Raw genomic sequence first — 19,283 nt, 5'->3', positions numbered from 1 at the left:
TTAAGAAAATCAATTATCCATTTCCACAGCTTCACTAAACAGCCTTATAATGCAGCAATAAGACATTACGAGCAAGGTAGACTATGGATATTAGAGATCCGCGATTCAGTCTGAAGGAAAAGCACAAATCCAGGCTTACAGCATATCTCCATCTAGCTCAGCCACTGCTGTACAGTTCATCTGAATGAAATGGAAGAGTATCATTCTTTCTAACACATTAGAACACATTCCAGGAAAGTTGTTTAGCAAATGGGGTTGATGCTGTTCCTGATGTCATAATGTGAGCATCACAGAAAGGCAGCTATGTGTGGTCAGTCATGCTGCTGAGGAGATAAACATATACAGTCCTGTTCCAAACAGCTTTAAATCACACTGTTTGGATAATCCCATACCTGGTTGCCTGCAGACCACAAGAGCCCATCTAAGGACGTTGTTCTGCCGCTCTGAAATGAGGCTCACCTGGCCAGACTCGCTGTGCAGCACCTGGGAGGTGGCACCCTCTCGTGGTGCGCAAGCAGTGCTGGCTGCTCATCCCTTTTCTCCAGACACACATTGCTCTCCTGCGTTAGCATCGTACGAATTCTTTTTTAAAGCCTTTTCCATTATTGGAAGGGAAATCTAATCATAGCAAAGCACTAGTCTAGCTGTTTTCCTTCACCAGGCAGATCCTATTCCTAAGTCACAGAAATCCTGTACTCTTGCCTCCAAATGATCTTTCTCTTTTTGCAGCCTTTATCTTAGTTCAGTTCAACAGGCTTTCACAAGCCTGTTACGAGCTCTCAATCAGTAGGATTTGCTGCCTTTTAGCCATTTTGTGCCTGATGATAGTAGAGAATTACACAAGAAACAATTTGATACCAGGTGTTTAACATAATTGTCTTTCTGATAACAGTAGTCCCAGTTTTCCAACCACTGGCATACCCTGTTTACATTTGCTATTAATTCATTAGTTACTCTACCTCCAGTTTATTGATTAGAAGACAAAAGTAAACAATGAATTCTGTATGGCTTTCATTTTTAGCATGAAAGCTGGCACTGAAATATAGCACTCCCATTTTATTCAGTTCAGTACCCATAAATATCAGCGAATCAGCACTATAGATGATCTAAAAATACACTGTTATTAGATTTAGGATGTCCCCCTAATACTTTAAAAACAACTACTTCAATATCCTAAACAAACAGGATTATTATGCCAATGTTAAGAGAGAAAATAATGGAAGTTGCAAGATAAAATATAATTGTGATAATATACATTATCAGTTAAAGTAGATATGCTGTATAAACTAAAGTCTTGAGCATGTAATTTGGTACAGCTGTGCCTAAGTCAATGAAATTATTGTGATTTATGCCAAATACAGACCAGCTGCAATTAAATTACTAGAAATTTTTCCATTTGTTCTCTTTAAAATAGAGAATGAAATAAACAGTATTTAAATGTCTGGCTTGTCAAGTCCTATCCTATAGGTGTTAGGTTCTATTACAGATCTATTTGAATAAAGATTTACATCTCTATATCCTTAATCCTTCCAACATATATTGAGCTTTCTGTCCAAGATCAGTCATTTCCATTTCAACAAGCCTCTTAAAGAGGCTCTGGAAGACCATGATGATATCAGAGGCAAATTTAGCTTTCCTCTGAAGAGCAGTTCCCATGTTTGTTGCCATTAGTGCTAGTTTTACTATAGGCATAAAAGGGGATGCCAGCTCCTCTGCAAATATTTTAAAGCCATTGGGCTAGCAGACAAACACAGCAGCAGCTGCAAGATGAAATACAGAGGTGTTTCTATAACACTGTATGTCCAACTGTGGCTTACAATAGACTGGAGATCTAGAAAGATGTAAGGAATGCTACAATGGGATGATAATAGCAGAGTGACAAAGTCTTTAGCTACAGCAAATGAGAAGGAGCCCAAATGCAGCAGCCATAGATATACAGAAATGAAGGAAAAGAGCTGCTTACCTTGGGAAGGCCTTCAGGTAGGCAGGCACCTCCAGTAAGAGATGCCCTCACCTCCACCGCCAACCCTTAAATGAGGTCTGGGAAGGGGTGGATCTTGGCTCTACTCCTGGAAACTCAGATACATTGCATGCACCTGAGCTCCCCTGGGTTGGCCCTGCATTCCCACCAGGTGCTCAATCACTGCTTCAGGCTGTGACTTAGCATTTCTGCTACAGAAGTCTGTCAGTGAATGGTCACAGCTGGATATTCTTATCCTGAATTCGGAGATCCTTTAGAAGAAGAAACATGTCCAAAAGAATGAGTCTCTAGCTAGCTACTGAACAACTGTTCCCCTTCAGCAGGTTCTGACAAACGGGATGATTATTCTCCATTAGTGTTTCATTATTACCTGGATATTTTCCTTTGTAGCACACTTAAACAAGCAGAACCTAGCCTACATCTGAAGTACAAAGGAACAGACAACTGTACGGTACAGGAAATATAATTACAAACATGAAGCCTTTATTTTATTATTTAGTTGTCAATAAATAAATAAATCTGATTTGCAACTCAGAATCTCACGCTCTAAGGGAACATTCTGGCTACAAAATTGTAGCTTTTGCAAGGAATCAGAAACAAATGTGATTCATTTTTCTGTTTTTTTTTTTTTTTATTGCTAAGATTAGATTTTGGAAGTGGTAAGGTTAGAGAGAAGGAATTACCTATGGACCCTTTTATGATAATTCTTTATTTTTTTAAACTGGAGATAGTTTAACACGTACTGTTTTGAAAGCTGCATCACTATGGCAACCTACTAAAAAAATCACAGTAAGTACATCAGACACATTGGCATGTAAGCACTCACATGAGCTTGTGCTTGAAAGACAAAACCATCTCAAAATTTTCATTGCTTATATGACTTAGGCATAGGCTGAATATAAATAATCTCCTGTCTTGAATATTTACATTCTCATCTAATTGTAAGAGCCTTAACCCTGCATGAACTCTAGCCATGCAACAGTGGCAGGCATTTAAATTAAACTGCGTACACCCATCTTCTTGAAATGCAATGTTTTGTTTTTCTGACACAAAACTGCTGTCACCTAGTATAGCCCTTTTAAAGCTATTTTCACTAGATGTTCTTCATTATAATTGTTAAAGACTAATTTACACATCCCATACAGATACGTGGTAAATTTTCACATGAAAGCAAAATACAAAAAGTCTGATTAATTGAGCACTCAAAAATATAGAAATCTTAAATGCTGAATCACTGCACCTTAACTAAAAGAGTGACTAACAGCTCACATTAAACTGTATGCTACTTATTTTTAGTTAGCTTTATATCAGTAATTTTCTTGATGTGATCTAAGCCTTTGCACTCATTTTACTGTCACATTAGCATTGCTTACCCACAATTAGAGACTGTACTCTGGAACATATTTTCAATAGCTTTTTTTCAGTTGAGTAATAACCTTACTGATTAGTTCATGAGAATAAACACAGAGGTAAATAAATATAAAATACATTTTCAGATTGGAAGCTATGTTATGAACATACTGTACTTACAAAGGACAGATGCATTTGCAATCAATTATTCAAAATAAAGGGGTCCCTTAAATCACTATGTTCAAAATAAAATTCATGTCTTTTTAATATTTTTCAGCTATGATACAAGAGAGAACAACAGGACACCCAATTCTTCGTAAGGGCTTTATTACATGACTCCTAAGACAGATTTAAAAGAGAACTTAGGCACTGTAACACTGAGTGTTAAACTGCAAGGCATTTGCTCCATGTAACAAAAAGCAGGCTCTTTTTTAGATGCTTAAAATTTTATTTACAATATAATGAAGAATTTTTTGACATAGGCTGTGAACTAATTTGAAGAGCAGAGTGCATTCTAATAGGAAATTCTCAGAACAACGTATTTGCTAGATTGCTTTCATTTTACACATCTTCTCTGCAGCACAAGGCAAAGATCCATCACCCCCAGGAAACCTCTTCTTTACAAGTTCGATCTCACATAATGTATAGTCATACTCTTGCTCAGAAATACAAAGTGCAGAACAGCTGTAAGCTGTAAAGATGCACTTTTCAACTCAAAAGAGCACTTATCATCAACAGACGGAAACGTCCTTTTGGTTCTTGAACACAGGTAGTGTCAGTCAGGGAAAAATCAGACTTCATGATGCTCTGCTTGGGGCACACTCCTTCCCTCTTGAAGGCAGGAAGTTGAGTATGAACAGGACACTCATTAGGTATGAGAACTGTGTAGGATGGAATCTTCCTCTCATTTCTGCCTCAAGAACTGTGGCAGTTTTATCTAAAGACTGCCCAAAGAAATAATCTCCCATTAGTTACTGTGAAACTTGCAGAATTGCAGCTGTGGTGCAGGCAATTGTTTCTTTCTATTGTTTTTGTGCTCAAAGGGGGTGTTTGGGCACTCAGATGCCAGATGGTTGTCTGGAGAATTTTTTTAGTTAAAGAAACTTCCCAAATTTCAAAATTAATGTCAGTAAAATTATGTTATTTTATGTTTTTTATAATTATTTATGTTATATATTAAGTTCCAGTGGCTTTAGAGCACATCACTCAAGGATTTCTGGTTGTGTGGACCTCTATGAGCCCCATTTTTCTATTAGTTCAAATGGTTGATTTGACTCAGTATCTACAGGAGTAACAGCTGTAACTGTTCTTGTTCTTACAGTTCCATACATTAAGAAAAGAGAAATAAAAACAAACTGCAGTTTGAATTTGTACCATTTGTACATTTCCTGCAGCCAATTCCATTAAGGAATGAAAGAAAATAATTCTGCTAATTTAGTAATTATGGCTCACAATACCTCTTTACTAATCAAAGGTCCAATTGGTTTGCCCTATTTTAGTTACCAATGTTCTCATTTTACTTAGTTTCTGTTCCGACATACACTAGAATGGAGAGAAACCTCATACAAATATGATTAAGTGCTTAAAGTTGCACTATTTTTTATAAATGCTTCAATAATTTCACAGGTGTTTAACAGTGACAAATAAAAACTGTTCTTTTAAAACCCAACTACTACTTCTCCAGGAGTTTCATCTCTGTTGCTCAAAGATCTGCAATTTATAGACTGGCAACCTGTTAACTTCCCAACTGCATCTCAAATGCAGCCAAATTCACTTTTAAAAAACTAACCCTTTGCCAACAATGTTGTGACCACTATAAATAAGCTTCTAGTTCACTAGCAGCGAGTCAATAAGGATTCACTGTGCAAAGAATGCCAGGGCTACTGGTACAGTCAACCACAGATGAACATTGTTAGATTTCATAAATGCTGAATGCCACTCTTCTCTCCTTAAAGTGACTGCTGGAGCTGTGAGAATGATGTTAATAATGCCGAGGAGCAAAGTTCAGTACCATTACATATACACTAAGCTTTCCATGGCCTAGAGAAATTCAGGGAGAAATATTAAATAGGGCAAGAGGTATAAAACTCATTAAACCTCCTCCTTCCCTCCCTCCACAACCCCAACCAAAACAAAATAAATTGTAAAAGCACTTGCCACCTTTTATATTTTTATTATGTGTTTTTTCAAGTGGTTAAAGATAGAAAACAATAGCGTATGTATTGAAGATATGCAATATGGCATATAGTAAGATGTGGACAGATCCCCAAAAGTTTTTATGTTCTATTTCAAACAGGAAAAAATCAGAAGTTTTATTTCATTAAATGGGAGAAAGGCACAGAAAGTCAGTCTTGAATCACACAAAACAAAGGCAGAAATTGAACCTGACCTTCTAAATCTGTATGGTAAGTTCATAAAAAAAGTACTGTGTGCTTTTGATAACTAAAAAACAGAAAATTTATGAACCTAGTTAGTGTTTGACAGCTTAGTTTTATTAAAAAAAGTTTTCCAATTCAGCAGGAATGCAAATGTGAAATTCAATCAAGTAATGGATATAAAGAAAACAAGCCCAAACCTTTTTCCTCCTTCAACAGAGACTATCAGACAGTTTGTTACAGACTACTCTTGTTTCTTTCATTTATGGATGCGTATAAGTTCATAAAACCATTCTCAGCAGACGTAATTAAGTTGTCAAGATCATAATGAACTTCAAAGGTGGGTTTCGTCCTAAAAATTACAATAGCAAGAAATACAGCAAAATGTGCAGTAAGTCCCCATATCTTGAATGACTTTTTACGTTCGTGGTCATCATATGTAAAACAGTGCATCCAGCTTAAGTAACCAGATGAGTTTTTATATGGCAAGGCCACGTAATTTAAGGGCTTGATAAAGTACTCCAATGGCACAACAAAAACATCGCTCACTTCGTCTGGATTAGGAGAGGCTTGGAAGGTATCCTCTATAAATCCTACAACTGGTGTTACCAAATGATTCATCTAGAAGAACAACAACAAGAAAAAAAAAAAGACAGAAAACAAAACACTAAGCTTGTACCAGGCAAAAGAAATTCCTTTATTTTAAAAACATTTCAGATGTTACAAAAGGAACACTGGAAGCAATCTTAACTAGAAGATATATGCACTTTTTTTGGAACTGGTTATTTATGTTCATCCCTTCTTTGAAATGCAGGGGCAACTATTAAAGTAGTAACTTGTATAAACACTATACCATATTTCTTTCAGATATATTACTAATTCTATTCATTAGTAACAGTAAAGCATCCCTGTTCAACAGCACTGATGGCAAAGCTCAACATTTGTGCTATTTGATGGAAGTCTAGAAGGACTCAATTTAAATTAAATCACTTTGAATGTATGTATAGAGATGACATAGCACAATCTAGGAGCTCAGACTTCTGCAATCCAAAACGACATAACTTAAAAACTAAAGTGATCTTCTTTACATATCACTTCTGAAGTATGTGTTTTTTATGCTATTTGTATTTAAAAAAATAAATAAAGCATTTTGCAATGCAATTCTAACATTTTTTCAAATGTGAGGAGCACATTGTTGAAAGTAAGCAGCTAACAGAAACAGATTGTTGGAGCATTAATAAGAAAACTTACCTGAAGAACAAAAATCAAGTCTTTTGAACCATTTTCCCCTCTACTGGAAAACTGCTCGCACACGATACTAAATATCACTATCGAAATTGGCAGCCTGTTACTTTACACACAATGACTTCAATGCCAGTGACATCTTAATTTCCATACAGAATCAGTCTACACAACCTCCAGAGGTCCCTTTCAATCTAAATTAATCCTGCTCTGAGCATGCTGTTGAATCAGATAACTCTGAGGTTACATCGTGTTGCTCAGGGCTGTGCCTGGATAAATTCTGCCTGTCTCCTAAAAGTCAGAGCAATCTATTCCACTGCCTGGCTAATCACATGGTGAAGAATGTTTTCTTTGTACCTAATGTTTTCTTTTGCACCTGTTGCTGTTTGTGTCCACTGTGTCAAGACAAGTCTAGTGTCATCTCTATAACCACTCAGGAGGTGCTTGAAGAGATGAGATCCCCCAATAACTTCAAGCTGAGCAAACCCGCTTCTCTCAGCCACTACTCCTATTTCACATTCTCCAGCCCACTTAGCATCTCCTTGGCTCTATGCTAGGCACTCACCCATTTACCAGTGTCTTCCTGATACTCCCTAAGTGGACTTCATAAGTGGTCTCACAAACTCCAAAAAGAATCTCTTCCCCTCACTCTGCCAGCAGCACAGGCTGTATACTTAAAGAACCTGTGATTACAGGTTTGAAAAGGCCATTAACAACCATATGAAAGGAAGTTACTTGCTTTCTAACAATACACTGACAGAGTTTATTGCTTACTTTATCAATCCCAGGCACAAGCCTACAGATGACTTCCACCTTCTCCGGCTGCAGTCCCACTTCTTCTTTAGCTTCTCGGAGAGCAGTATCAATTTCATCTTTATCCATTTCTTCCCTTTTACCTCCTGGAAAACACACCTCCCCAGGTGATCTTCTCATCTGGAATTTAAAGGAGTTGCACGTCATGAGTTTGTTTCACCTCATACAGCTCATGTTACAGAACCACCTCAGGCCTGATCTATCATCCTGAAGACTCAGGCACTGCGATAAGAGGTTCCTGCAGATAGAAGAACCGAGCCTTGTCAAGAGCTACACAGGAAGGCGCTTGGTTTTACACGCTTGCATAACATCCCGCAATTCACGCTCTGCGTTCTGCTTTAACGCTTAGAGCCGGAAATCACCTATCGCTGCCACAGCGACCGCCAGGACCCGGCCCGCACACACCTGCATGGAGCGCACGGTGAGCAGCAGGCACAGCGCGCCGTCCCGCAGCAGCAGCGGCAGCAGCACCGAGGCTTTGCGCAGAGGCAGATGGGAGAACTTGTCCCCAACATCGCACTCCCTCAAGCGGAGTTTCGCTTTCCCTTTTATACTCTCTCTGGAAGGAAACGGAACAAGAGCTGCGGCGCCCCGTGCTGTAGGCGGCCCGCGGGGACGCGGCGGGGCACGGAAGGCGACGGCCGCGGCCCGGCCCTCAGCTCGTCCCGGCGCCGAGATGAGCAGGCCCCACCGCGGCCGGTACGCAGCGGAGAACGCGCGCGGCGCCGCCTTCCCCTGCAGCGGGCCCAGAAAGGCGGCGGCCGGCCCCATTCTTCCTTCCAGCCCACGGCCACCGTCCGTCGAGCCGCGGTTTACCCGAGCCGGGCGGGCCGCTCCCTTTCCCGCTCGTCCTCCCGCTCCGCTTCCGCCATCTTTGCCACCCGCGACGCGAGCGCGACTTTTCCCCTTGCCTCTCACCGCCCTCTCCTGCAGACTGACGGACGGCTCCCTCCAATCAGCACGCGAGCTCACCAGGATCCGCATTCTGATTGGCGGGCAGCGGGAACAAGGCGGGGCTCGCAGGTGAGGCGGCACGCGGCCTTCCCGCTTCCCGCCCAGCGGCGCTGAGGAGAGGCTTCAGGCGGGCAGGCACGGAGCGGCCCGGGGGAGCGGACGAGCCACCGCAGCCTTCCCGCACGCCACCAAGCGCGGAGAGCAGCGCTGGGTGTCAGCTGGGAAAGCAGAAAGTCCCGGAGCGACTTGGCATCATCCTCCCAACACAGCGCGGCGGGCTCCTCCCCCTGAGCGGAAAGGCGGGGCCCGGGGCGGGGCGCTGCGCGGGTGAGGAGCTGCGCGCCCGCTGGGGGAGCTGGGGCGGGGCAGCGGCTGCACGTGGAGAGCGCTGATGGAAAGGCTGGGAACGAACGAGGCTAATTGAAGCAATACAGGCTTGGCATAAAGACTTAACAGTTAATGTCGTTAGCTCAGGGAAGATGCAGCACAGCAGCACGGGCGACACCTGAACCAAAGCAAAAGCAAATAAAGCCCCAGATTCCACACACTGTCCATTGTGCTGGGGATGATGAGGAGTAATTCACACTAATTATGTGGATGATTACTTTTTTCACTGCTATTTAGCCTGTTTAACTACTCACGTGTATGTTTACATACTTAAAATAGCAGCATATGTACAATACACGTGGTATTTCTTACAGTAAATAAAAACTCAGACACATTTACATGCACATCCTTCCTGTATCCACGTTGTTCCAGCAGAAGGCAATACCAAGTTTATGACCACTGTTCTGTTCCCATTCCATTGAAACACCTGAAAGGTGTCATTCATCCTTAATCACAAAATTATAGGAAAAAAAACCATACAGAAGTATGTCTTTAGAAATGTATTCATTCCTCAGAGTAGTGCTTCAGTGAAATGAGCATGACTAGTAGATCACTTCTTCATACACGTAGTACAGACCAGTGAGCTGTTAAGACCAGAAGACTGATGGTATCAGATTTTGTATTTTTCTTTGGCTTTCTCTTTGAGAATGCAAATGTGCTAAAAAAAAAAAAAAAGAAAAAAAAAAGAAAAAAAGTACAACTTAAGTCAAACTTAACCTCCAAAGGTAATATAAAGATTATTTTAAGTTATATTCCTACTTGCATTCTCCTGTTGGAACTAAAACACAACATTTTGTAAGCTGAGTTAAACTATGCTTGCTGTGAAATGTCCTTTACACTGTTTTGCAATATCTCACTGTGACTATAACAGAACTGGTTTGTCATATTAAAGACTTTCAAGTGAGACACTTTTCCATCTAGACAGATTTATGTAAATGCTTATGAAAATTGTGGAGGGGAAAAGAAAATGATCTCTTACTTTCAGAGTCTGTCTACAACTCAGTGCAGCCTAAGGAGACTATGGAGTACTACGTCCAGGTCTGGAGCCCCCAGTACAGAAAAGACAGGGAGCTGTTGGAGAGGGTCCAGAGGAGGGCCACAAAGATATTAAGCAGACTGGAGCACCTCCCCTATGAAGACAGGCTGAGGGAGCTGGGCTTGTTCAGCCTAGAGAAAAGAAGGCTGAGGGGTGATCTCATTGCAGCATTTCAATACCTTAAGGGACCCTATAAACAGGAGAGGAATCAACCCTTTGAAAGGGTTGATAACTGCAGGACAAGGGGAAATGGTTTTAAGTTGAGGGAGGGGAGATTTAGGTTGAATGTCGGGGGAAATTCTTTACAGAGAGAGTGGTGAGGTGCTGGAACAGGCTGCCCAGAGAGGTTGTGGATGCCCCATCCCTGGAAGTGTTCAAGGCCAGATTGGATGGGGCCCTGGGCAGTCTGGTCTAGTATTAAATGTGGAGGTTGGTGGCCCTGCATGTGGCAGGGGGGTTGGATATTCATGATCCTTGAGGTCCCTTCCAACCCTGGCCATTCTGTGATTCTGTGACTATAGCAGAACAAAGGAGTTGAGGTCTTGATAGACATATTCTGCAGCATAGGAAACACCTTCATACATAGGTCAGTCTACTGCCAGTTTTGAACATTTTACTAGAAAAAAACAGCATAGGATTTCACAAAGAAACATGAAGTCAAAACCAAATTACAAATTAATTTCTTTTTAGATGCAGTGTGCAGACTATGCTGCCAACCATCCTGGAAGATTCAGGATACTACATGGCAAGGCTGAGCTACTAGTCTTGTGAAGCAGATTCATAGACAGGTAAGACATGGACTAGTAGTCCTGCACTTAAATTATGGTCTGATCGTATTAATGTTTTTGCCCCCCTTTTTTTTTTTTCCATGAAAGTATCTAGTCAATTTGAAGTTTTGTTAGTCGTCTACAAGCACCTACTATAAGGTAATATTCATTACTGTTACCACAGGTAACTAACAAGCATGTAACAGTCAAGGTACATTCATATGTACTTACATTCAGATCTCTGAAGTATTCATTATAGTCAAGGGCATATCCAACCACAAACTTATCTGGAATTTCAAAACCTATATCTGTGAAACAAACACACGCCACAAGTCTTTTTCTATTTAGGTAGTAGAAATATCTTTTAGATACGCAGTTTGCATTCAACATATGGGTCATCTGTTTAAGCATAATACTAAGAAATATTTCATCTTGCTTTCAAGGTACTTAGAATGCCTAATACTTAAGAATCAGAGCTGCAAATTGAAGATCAATGTTAGAATCTATGCCATCTTTATCAGTTAATGTTATGTATATATCTTTTTAGAATACATTTAAACCTATTTATGAAGCAGTCATGATTGTCAGTTTTAAAGCTTTTATTTATTTTCTCCATATTTCTTTTGGCCTTCCTGAAACTTACATACTAGTTTTCATATGCATGAAATGATATCCTATTTTGGACAACCAAATGCAGTACTTACAGTCTGGTCTGTAACCTGAACTTCGGTTTGTCATTTTAATGAGCAAGCTGTAATAAAGAGGAGTGATGGTTAAGATCTTTAAAATGTCATATTCCAAGCCCTTTTCTTCACTTCTCCCACTCTTCCCCAATAAGCTTCTATAGTAATGCAGTTAAAATAATTTTATTATTTTATTTTAACAGTTGTAGAAATAGTTTTCAGCCTTATAATAGAGAAATAAATGAAGACTTGAATCTAGGATCATTCAAAAAGTCCAAATGGAACTTACTGCTTTACATTTAATTCTTTTCAATTTTGTATTGCGAATCATTTGTTCCCCCCTCCATACAGCTATGTATCAGCATTGATAGGTGGGGAAATTCAAGCAGCATTTAAAGATTTTAGGAGAGAAATAATATAAACAAATACAAGCTGTGAGTTGTTACTCCAATTTCTGCCACAAAGTTATATCCATCCTTTATTTTCCTGTGGACTTCTGAAGATGCTGGGAACCTGGAAGGTTGCTGCAGGGAGCATAACTGTAGATACATAATTCTTTTTAGATACCAACCAAAAGCAGGTCTAGAATGCCTCTTGAAGTCATTTTGTAATGCTGACAAACTCTTAGATTTTACAAACTCAGATGATTAAGGATGGATATCAAGGGGTGGCAATAAGTCTTGTTATCATTCTAGTATTGAGGAAACTTAGAAGGTGTTAGAGAACCTATTTAAAGAGCTGTTTTCTTTTGAACGTAAACAGAACCCATCAGATTTTATAGACTAAGGAAAAAAAAGCCATGAAGCTTTTTTATTTTAACAATATGTTTGTGCATATCTTGATCATTCACAAGTGATTTTACTATATCTTATTACCACACATTAATAAATAACCATGTGGTTATACCTTACTACTTTTATCATCTTTGGTTCATTGTCCTTCAGTTTTGAAAGCAGTGCCTTCATTGTTCTACCAGTCTCAATAATATCCTCAAAGAAATTAAAAAAAAATAATAATCATTCAAGTCTGAAAGAAAAAGCATGTTTTTAGTATATTAATGTAAAGCAGAAAAAACAGCAGCCCTGACAATGTGCTAAGATGATATGCATGCTTTAGCTAACATGTGATTAAGTGTTGTTTTAAATGTAATTAATATTAACCTTGCAAAGTAGGCAGAACAACACCTTCCCTTCCTCCCCCCCCCAAAAAAAAAAAAAAAGAGATCTTTACTCACCTCTACTACTAACACATTCTAGAAAAAGAATCACATAGGGAAGGAAAGAAAAGGAAGTATTTACATGAAGAGCTTCAGCAAATTAAATGGCCAAAAAAAAAAAAGTCTGTATTACAAACTTCACTCACATGTAAGTTGTAATCAGTTTTCAAAGGAGCTTGTCACTTAGCTACTTAGAATTACTTAAATACTTGAATTTTATTGCTTTCCTAAGAGTCCTTCTGAAATTGTATATAGAAGGACAAAATATTGAGAAAACTATCAGGTCTCATATAGTACCACGTGTATAGGAAGAACACCCTGACAATATATTGCATAAATCAGTTTAAGATGGTTCATTTCTGTAGGTTGTGGGAAAAAACACAGAACAGACTTTTGTAAGTATTTCAGTGCTGATCATTTTAAGTTTCTACTGAGATCACTGGGAATTACTGTTTAAAAGTGCCAATTATTATTATTATTATTAAACAGCCACATAAGACTTATTTGTATAGTACCAAAATGTTAAGGGTAGGCTTCCTGGAGGATACTCAAGAACTGCTCTTTCTCCTTAAAAGCTGAAGTTCCCTAGTCATACCTTCCCATTTAATGCAGACAGTTCTTCTCCAACAATACTGATTTTCTCTGTAGGTGAATCGTTCTAAAAGGAGAAAGGGAAATTCACACAAAATATACTCTAGAGTACTGCATTGCATTTATGTAATGTTTGCTGCTTTGGCTGTTCTCCTGTGAAATGGTACTTGCAACTATATACAGCATTGCTTCAGTAAGAGAGCTTTTAAGTAGTTGAGAACAAGACAAGGACGTGATATATCAATGCAGGCATGTCTGCACAGAATACTTCTGAGCAAAAATACATCCATGTTCCAGAATAGAAACCAAATAGCTTTCGGCTATTTTTGTTACTGCCAATTTTTTAGAATTTTATGAAATATTTATAAGATATTGTAAACTGATGTATTTAGCATGGAATACATTTTTTATCAGTGCACAGGACTTAAGCCTTCAAAGCAAGTAGAAGGTGAAATAGAGAAAATACTCTTGTCATTGTTTTTCAATAGTTGGCTCAGGCCAGCCAGGGTTGGCTGAGCAAGCTTTCCCTTTCCCAGCACACGTATTTCAGAAACAAATTTCTGCAGCAATGGCAAGCAGTGCAGCTAGAGAAAGTAAGCAAGTCTCTGATGCTAAGCTCCTCTCCACTCTCCCCCTTAAGAAAGGCTGCCATTTGAAAGAGAATAGAGCCTGTATGGAAACAGCAGGCTGGAGAGGAGGACACTGAAGACCTGACCCTGACTTTGTCACATGAAGTATCCATCTATAGACCAATTCCAGTAAATTTACAATATCCTTCTGATCATTGGGCAGATCAGTAAATCAATTTATTGCCTGCTTTTCAGAACATAAGTTGCTCTAAACATGATAAATTCAGTTTTTGTGGAACTTCCGTATAAATATTTAGTATTCAGAATGGCAACATATGGGGAGAATCAATTTTCCAAGGAAAAGAAACTTACACAGTGACTTTTTATTCTAACAAAATCCACAGTAATAGGCACAGACTTATCACCATTTTGATTTAGTGCTTTTATATGATCCAGCAAGTCAGCAAAGAACTTATAGCCTCCTTTAAGGACACAGAGTGCAACAATGTGGTGGCTTCCCATATCTTGCATGATATCTCTAGCCAAACGTTCTGTCCTGGAAGAAAAAAAACAAACCCCGATTTCTGTAAAGAGTTTTGATCATCATATTTGTTTGTTTGTCCACCTGTTAAACAATGTCCAACCATTTTGGATTTTGTTTTTAAATAACAAAACTGTGACCACATTAAGACCCTGGCAGTCTAGTTACGTATATGCAGTTAAGTTCACCAAATGACATCTACTCTATTTGACATACTGTTGATTTAAGTTATATGTAAATAACATGGAAATGGAAAGCTTAAAGATATTTGAGGTAACAGAAACTTAGCTGAAGCTATAGAAGAGTCCTCTCCTTAAAACACCTCTTGTATTAAAATCCAGAGTACATCTTAATTTTAGAGCCACAGAGTTTCCATACTTCTTACGGGCTATACAGACAGGATAGAGCAGCAATCTTTTCATTTGGAGGGAACCTAGTCATTCCATCAATAACACTATTTATTATTCTCATACCTGTCCAGGATTAGTCCATGAGGAATGAAAACTCTTTCTATATCTTCTTCATAATGCTTAGGAATGCAGAACAGGTTTTTGTTATAGCCACTGTCTTCATCTTTTATCTGAAAAGGAAATAGCTAAGAATGAAGATGGAGCCATTCAAAGGGGAGAAAAAGAAAAAAGCCTTCCAGTCTAGCACAGAAAGAAAGGACAGAAAATCACCTTGTCTCTTCCTCTATACTCTGCACAAACATAGCCTGCTTTGGATTTTAAATATACTCAAAGTTACAGATTAATCACTTAAAGGCAGAAAATAGCAAGAGAAACTCACAGAGAAGCAATACGAATAGGCTTAACTTTGAGATGAACAAATCAGGAGCAGTATGTTCCCAATTCCTTTTTTTATTTAGCAATAAAGTGGACAGCTACTTCAGGAGAACACAAAGTTTTAATGTAATGATGGTAGTCTGCCTTCTTGCTGAGACTGTAAGTCAGACTTCGCATGCATGATGCTCTGTTACCAACTGAACACCCTTTCATTTTTCAAAACAAACTTCAGAACCAAATATTTGTTGGCTTGCTAATGAACAACACAGAGCTATGAATTTGGTAGTGATAGCATAAAGTATTGTGAGCCGTGAAGTTAACACCTGCTTTTTTTGGACATAGGAGAGACGAGTGCTTAAGTAGGGAAAAAATGGATGTAGGGAGCAGAAGTAATTTATTACTTGCAAAATTTGCAACAGTTGCAATGAGATAATCAGTTATTACCTTCTGAATTGTCCATAAATCCACTTAAGGATTAAATAAGATGGACAGTTAACATAAATTTCAAAAGATTAGAAGGTAATGCACACTGTTCAGCCAGGATGAGTTTCTAAGCATTCTGCAAGTACTCAAAATTAATAGGCCTTGATGTTTTCAGTTAAACTTGCAAGAATATTCTTGCAGTTGATCACGACCTGGTATGTCAGTGCTGCTGTTTTGCCTGTTTTAGTTACTGCTTTCCTCATGTCTGAAGTCAGTGAAATGAAAGCTCAGATGGGGATTGTTTTCAAATCAAGTTTGCTTATGCCTTATTAATCTTGCAGGAGATACTGGCAGTTACACTGGTACCAGCTGAACAGCTTTGCCAGTGGTAGCGTAACTATTGAACAAAACAAATCTTGAAGCATACAGGCATGCATAGTGATAGTTGCTTAATCCAACAGCATGGTTTAATACCTTTTATTTGGTTAATAATTGTGCTTATTAAGACAGTTTTTTTGAAAACAAAGTCATTACGGTAATGTTTTGTTTTCTACTACGTCTAAAGAAAGTAAGGTCTACTGAAAGGTTCATAAACAGAACATTAAGAATTGCCTCAGTTTGAGCACGACATCACCATAGCAACATGCTGCCTCTACCTTACAGGCTCACAAAAGCACTTGTATCATGGCACATGCTAAATAGTACAGCAGCATCCTCTTATAATAAAGAAGCCCACAAAGCTGTAAAACAAGTCATTGAATTTTTTTAATCATAAGCTCATACCTCAAGAAATTAGTTGTTTAAGTGGGATTCATTCTCATTTTCTGTTCATTTACTGATGTAGCCAGATTTCTTAGTTACAAAGTGGGAAAAATTAAATCAACAAGCTACAACAGTTAGATGCAGTGAGATTCATAAGTATGTGTTGTTTCATCAGTACAGAATGAAGAAACACAAACATAAATACATTAAAGTTAAACACAGATTGTCACATTGGTAAATAATTGAACTTAACACATGCATCTGTTATAAAAGCTGTTATGGAAGATGAATTTTTTTAGTAAGAATAGAAAAAATGCTTTTAATTAGTCAATGTATCTAAAAATGCACTTTTTTTTTTTTTCTGTAATTAACCTTCCCCCCATCTTAAAAGCTCTCTCAGTAAGACAACCAAATATGAATGCATTGTGTTTTCTTACCTGCAATCCACAAGCCATAATCTCACTTTAAACTATATTACCAGAGAACAAGGTGGTGTTATTATTGCAGTTTGTCTCGCTTTATTTTCATCCTGCAGTTAAACCATGACATGCTTCTCAGCAAGGTCAGAACTGCTATCCTTCCTAGAGGAAGCGTTACTTCCTTCTACTAATGTACTGACATCACAATCCCAGGTTTTTACTTAATTAGATTAACCAGAAATAAAATGGGCATTAGTCCTGCTGCAGCCAATCAAGAGTAAATAGAATGGAGAATGAGGGAGATGCAAAAGGAAAGCACATGAATCAAATTAGTTAAAACAACTAGGCAGGATAGCATTTTTTAACTGAAAACACAGATCTGCTAATTGCTTGTAGCAGGTGGCAGTTCAGTGTTGCATATGCAGAAGATAGTTTCATATACTAATTTCTTATACAATATTTGTACATTTTTTTTTAATAAAGTCCACATATTTATTTTTTACTTGCTATAGAAAACTAATATTTGGATAAACAAAGCCAGCTTTTTCACAGTGACTTGAAGCAGATGTCTGAGATTATCAGACAAGTTATCATTTTGTAGAGAGAGGTCAATAGTTCCTGTTCTGTACTCCATAACATTTTAAATCAAATGGCATTGACATTCACTGTAATCTGATTATTTTAATGTACCAAACCTAGTATTATCTAGGATTAACATGAAAGTCTTAGATTTCTGAAAATTAATCCTACTAACAAAATGAGCTAAAGGCAGCCTGCACACATCATGTTACAGAATGTTCTTACCAGATTGAGTACATTTTATTAATTCATCTATATGAGTGTTTTCTTGGTGGGGATGGGGAGGAAGGGCAAGTAACAAACAAAGATTTTTCTCCATGTTTTGTAATCATTTCTGATAACACGGGATATTGCAGGAGAAATCTTTGAAGTGGATTAATGGGCATATTTTCAATTTTCATTGATATCTTAGTAGTATTTGGGAATTATTTATGTCTTGAGAATATTTGGCCTCTATTTTTATACAATTAACGTTATCTTCTTTCCACGAATTCTGAATCATTTTCTTTACCTGACATAAGTGAACTCCCTATCTTGTGAAAAGCCATGCTTTTCTATTTTCTAGTATAAGACACTCCTTTCTAGCAGGTAGTAATTTGGGTTCAAAAACCTGGGATGGCAACCAAAGAGATTATTGTTATGACATTGCTTTATTATGTGGACAGCAGTTCAGCTGGAACGAGATGGGGAAATAGGTCTATTCTGCTTAAATCCCCATAGATGGGAAGTGCCAAATGGGCAACCATGTGGCCTCCAATATTTTCTGAATGGATTCATAAAAAGTAGTCAGGTTGAAAGCCTGTGTGGGGAAAGAAAAGATTTTGGAAACTCTCAGCTTTGAAAAAAGTTTAGTATTGGACAAAATATATGTTTTCATTAAACTTAAAGCCAATTCAGGAATCCTCTGCTGACTCTGAAACTGGGAAAACTACTTCTCGCATCTTTATTTGAGCCTTAACAGCAAGTGCATACACTACCACTGGGCAATTACTTGAAATTCCAGTAGATGTGTTAGTGGTCTCAGTTGCTGCTGGTCAGAGATTTACATTATGAAGATTAGTGCTACTGTGGGTGTTTTTATGATCACATTCTAAATTTACAGGTGAAAAGTTCAGCCAGTAGGTGTAGCTGTACATAGACTGGAGATTAATTATATCAGCTGGTAAAACAACAACCAGTCAATGCAGAACAACACTGCTTTTGTCCTTGCATTCATTTCCTGAACTATGAATCAATAAGTAGTTTTTACAGGATGTTACTTTGCTGTTTACATACTCATCAGTTTGCTGAACAGCTCTACATTTTCTTACAGTTTGAAGGAACTGTTAAGTGCTGCAGCAATTTTATATCTTCTCAAGAAACAGGTATAGGTTAATTCCTGTCAGGGATTTCCATTTAGTTACTTTAAATTGGGAAGCAAATTCATGTTGCTGGATGTGTTCTACATCTGTTCCATTGTTTTACTAAAACTTTACAAATAAAACATTAGAGAAAGTGTCCACTAGAGGGAAGCCTCTACCACAGAAGACAGTCCTTGCCAAGAAAAAAGAAAAAGTATTTAAAAACAAAAACACTTTCAAGAATAAGACCATGTTCAAGTTATACATATACAGATCTCTCACTGAAATACATTAAAGGTACATTAAAACAGATCTCCTATATATTTAGACCAGTTTCTGAATGTGTATAATCATAGATTATGGGAGAGCTGCTCTAATTGGCACCCCTGAAGACCTGATCCATGGACTATAAGAGGCTGATAAAGTATTAAATTAATGCTGAGAGCTTCCATTTGGTGACCAATGTATTA

At 38.2% G+C, this 19,283-nt stretch overlaps 2 protein-coding genes across 5 annotated transcripts in view; both read right to left on the bottom strand.

Annotated features, from left to right (window-relative positions):
* Positions 1–3,626: 3,626 nt before the first annotated feature.
* NUDT7 (nudix hydrolase 7) lies at positions 3,627–8,675 on the bottom strand. 2 transcript variants are annotated; one of them, XM_031615000.2, is made up of 4 exons: positions 8,578–8,675; positions 8,167–8,320; positions 7,723–7,881; positions 5,461–6,327 (listed from the first exon to the last, which is right to left on the bottom strand). In XM_031615000.2, exons 1-4 carry the CDS (start codon positions 8,631–8,633, stop codon positions 5,944–5,946), a joined length of 753 nt encoding a protein of 250 aa, XP_031470860.1. In that variant the 5' UTR covers positions 8,634–8,675; the 3' UTR covers positions 5,461–5,943. The 2 variants fall into 2 exon arrangements, with proteins under 2 accessions (XP_031470858.1, XP_031470860.1); XM_031614998.2 differs by having other exon boundaries at positions 3,627–6,327; positions 8,167–8,664.
* Positions 8,676–9,201: 526 nt separating this feature from the next.
* Positions 9,202–19,283, bottom strand: part of LOC116243664 (hypoxanthine-guanine phosphoribosyltransferase-like) — a 44,424-nt gene continuing 34,342 nt past the window's right edge. The window contains exons 1-9 of one of the 3 annotated variants that reach the window (XM_031615005.2): positions 16,913–17,389; positions 14,979–15,085; positions 14,337–14,520; positions 13,400–13,462; positions 12,823–12,840; positions 12,495–12,577; positions 11,610–11,656; positions 11,137–11,213; positions 9,202–9,760 (exon numbers count right to left, since the gene is read on the bottom strand). In XM_031615005.2, coding sequence (XP_031470865.2) covers positions 9,713–9,760; positions 11,137–11,213; positions 11,610–11,656; positions 12,495–12,577; positions 12,823–12,840; positions 13,400–13,462; positions 14,337–14,520; positions 14,979–15,085; positions 16,913–16,930 — 645 coding nt within the window. In that variant the 5' untranslated portion in view covers positions 16,931–17,389 and the 3' untranslated portion in view covers positions 9,202–9,712. Of the gene's footprint in view, positions 9,761–11,136; positions 11,214–11,609; positions 11,657–12,494; positions 12,578–12,822; positions 12,841–13,399; positions 13,463–14,336; positions 14,521–14,978; positions 15,086–16,912; positions 17,390–19,283 lie in introns of those variants that run through there. The other 2 variants (XM_090149378.1, XM_090149379.1) reach the window with 2 other exon arrangements.

Source organism: Phasianus colchicus, chromosome 13 (assembly GCF_987193195.1).
Source record: "Phasianus colchicus chromosome 13, bPhaCol1.hap1.1, whole genome shotgun sequence".
NCBI classification, from domain to species: domain Eukaryota; kingdom Metazoa; phylum Chordata; class Aves; order Galliformes; family Phasianidae; genus Phasianus; species Phasianus colchicus.
Note: the sequence above shows the minus strand (reverse complement) of the source record. Positions and strands in the feature narration are given on the sequence as shown.

What these genes read in the sequence shown, in the direction of transcription:
- NUDT7 (XM_031614998.2), bottom strand. Translation starts at nt 8,532, where the DNA reads ATGGGGCCGGCCGCCGCCTTTCTGGGCCCGCTGCAGGGGAAGGCGGCG. An exon ending in TCACCGTGCGCTCCATGCAG is followed by an intron (nt 7,882 to 8,166) that starts GTGTGTGCGGGC and finishes TTTAAATTCCAG; the next exon opens with ATGAGAAGATCACCTGGGGA. An exon ending in TTGTGCCTGGGATTGATAAA is followed by an intron (nt 6,328 to 7,722) that starts GTAAGCAATAAA and finishes TTGTTCTTCTAG; the next exon opens with ATGAATCATTTGGTAACACC.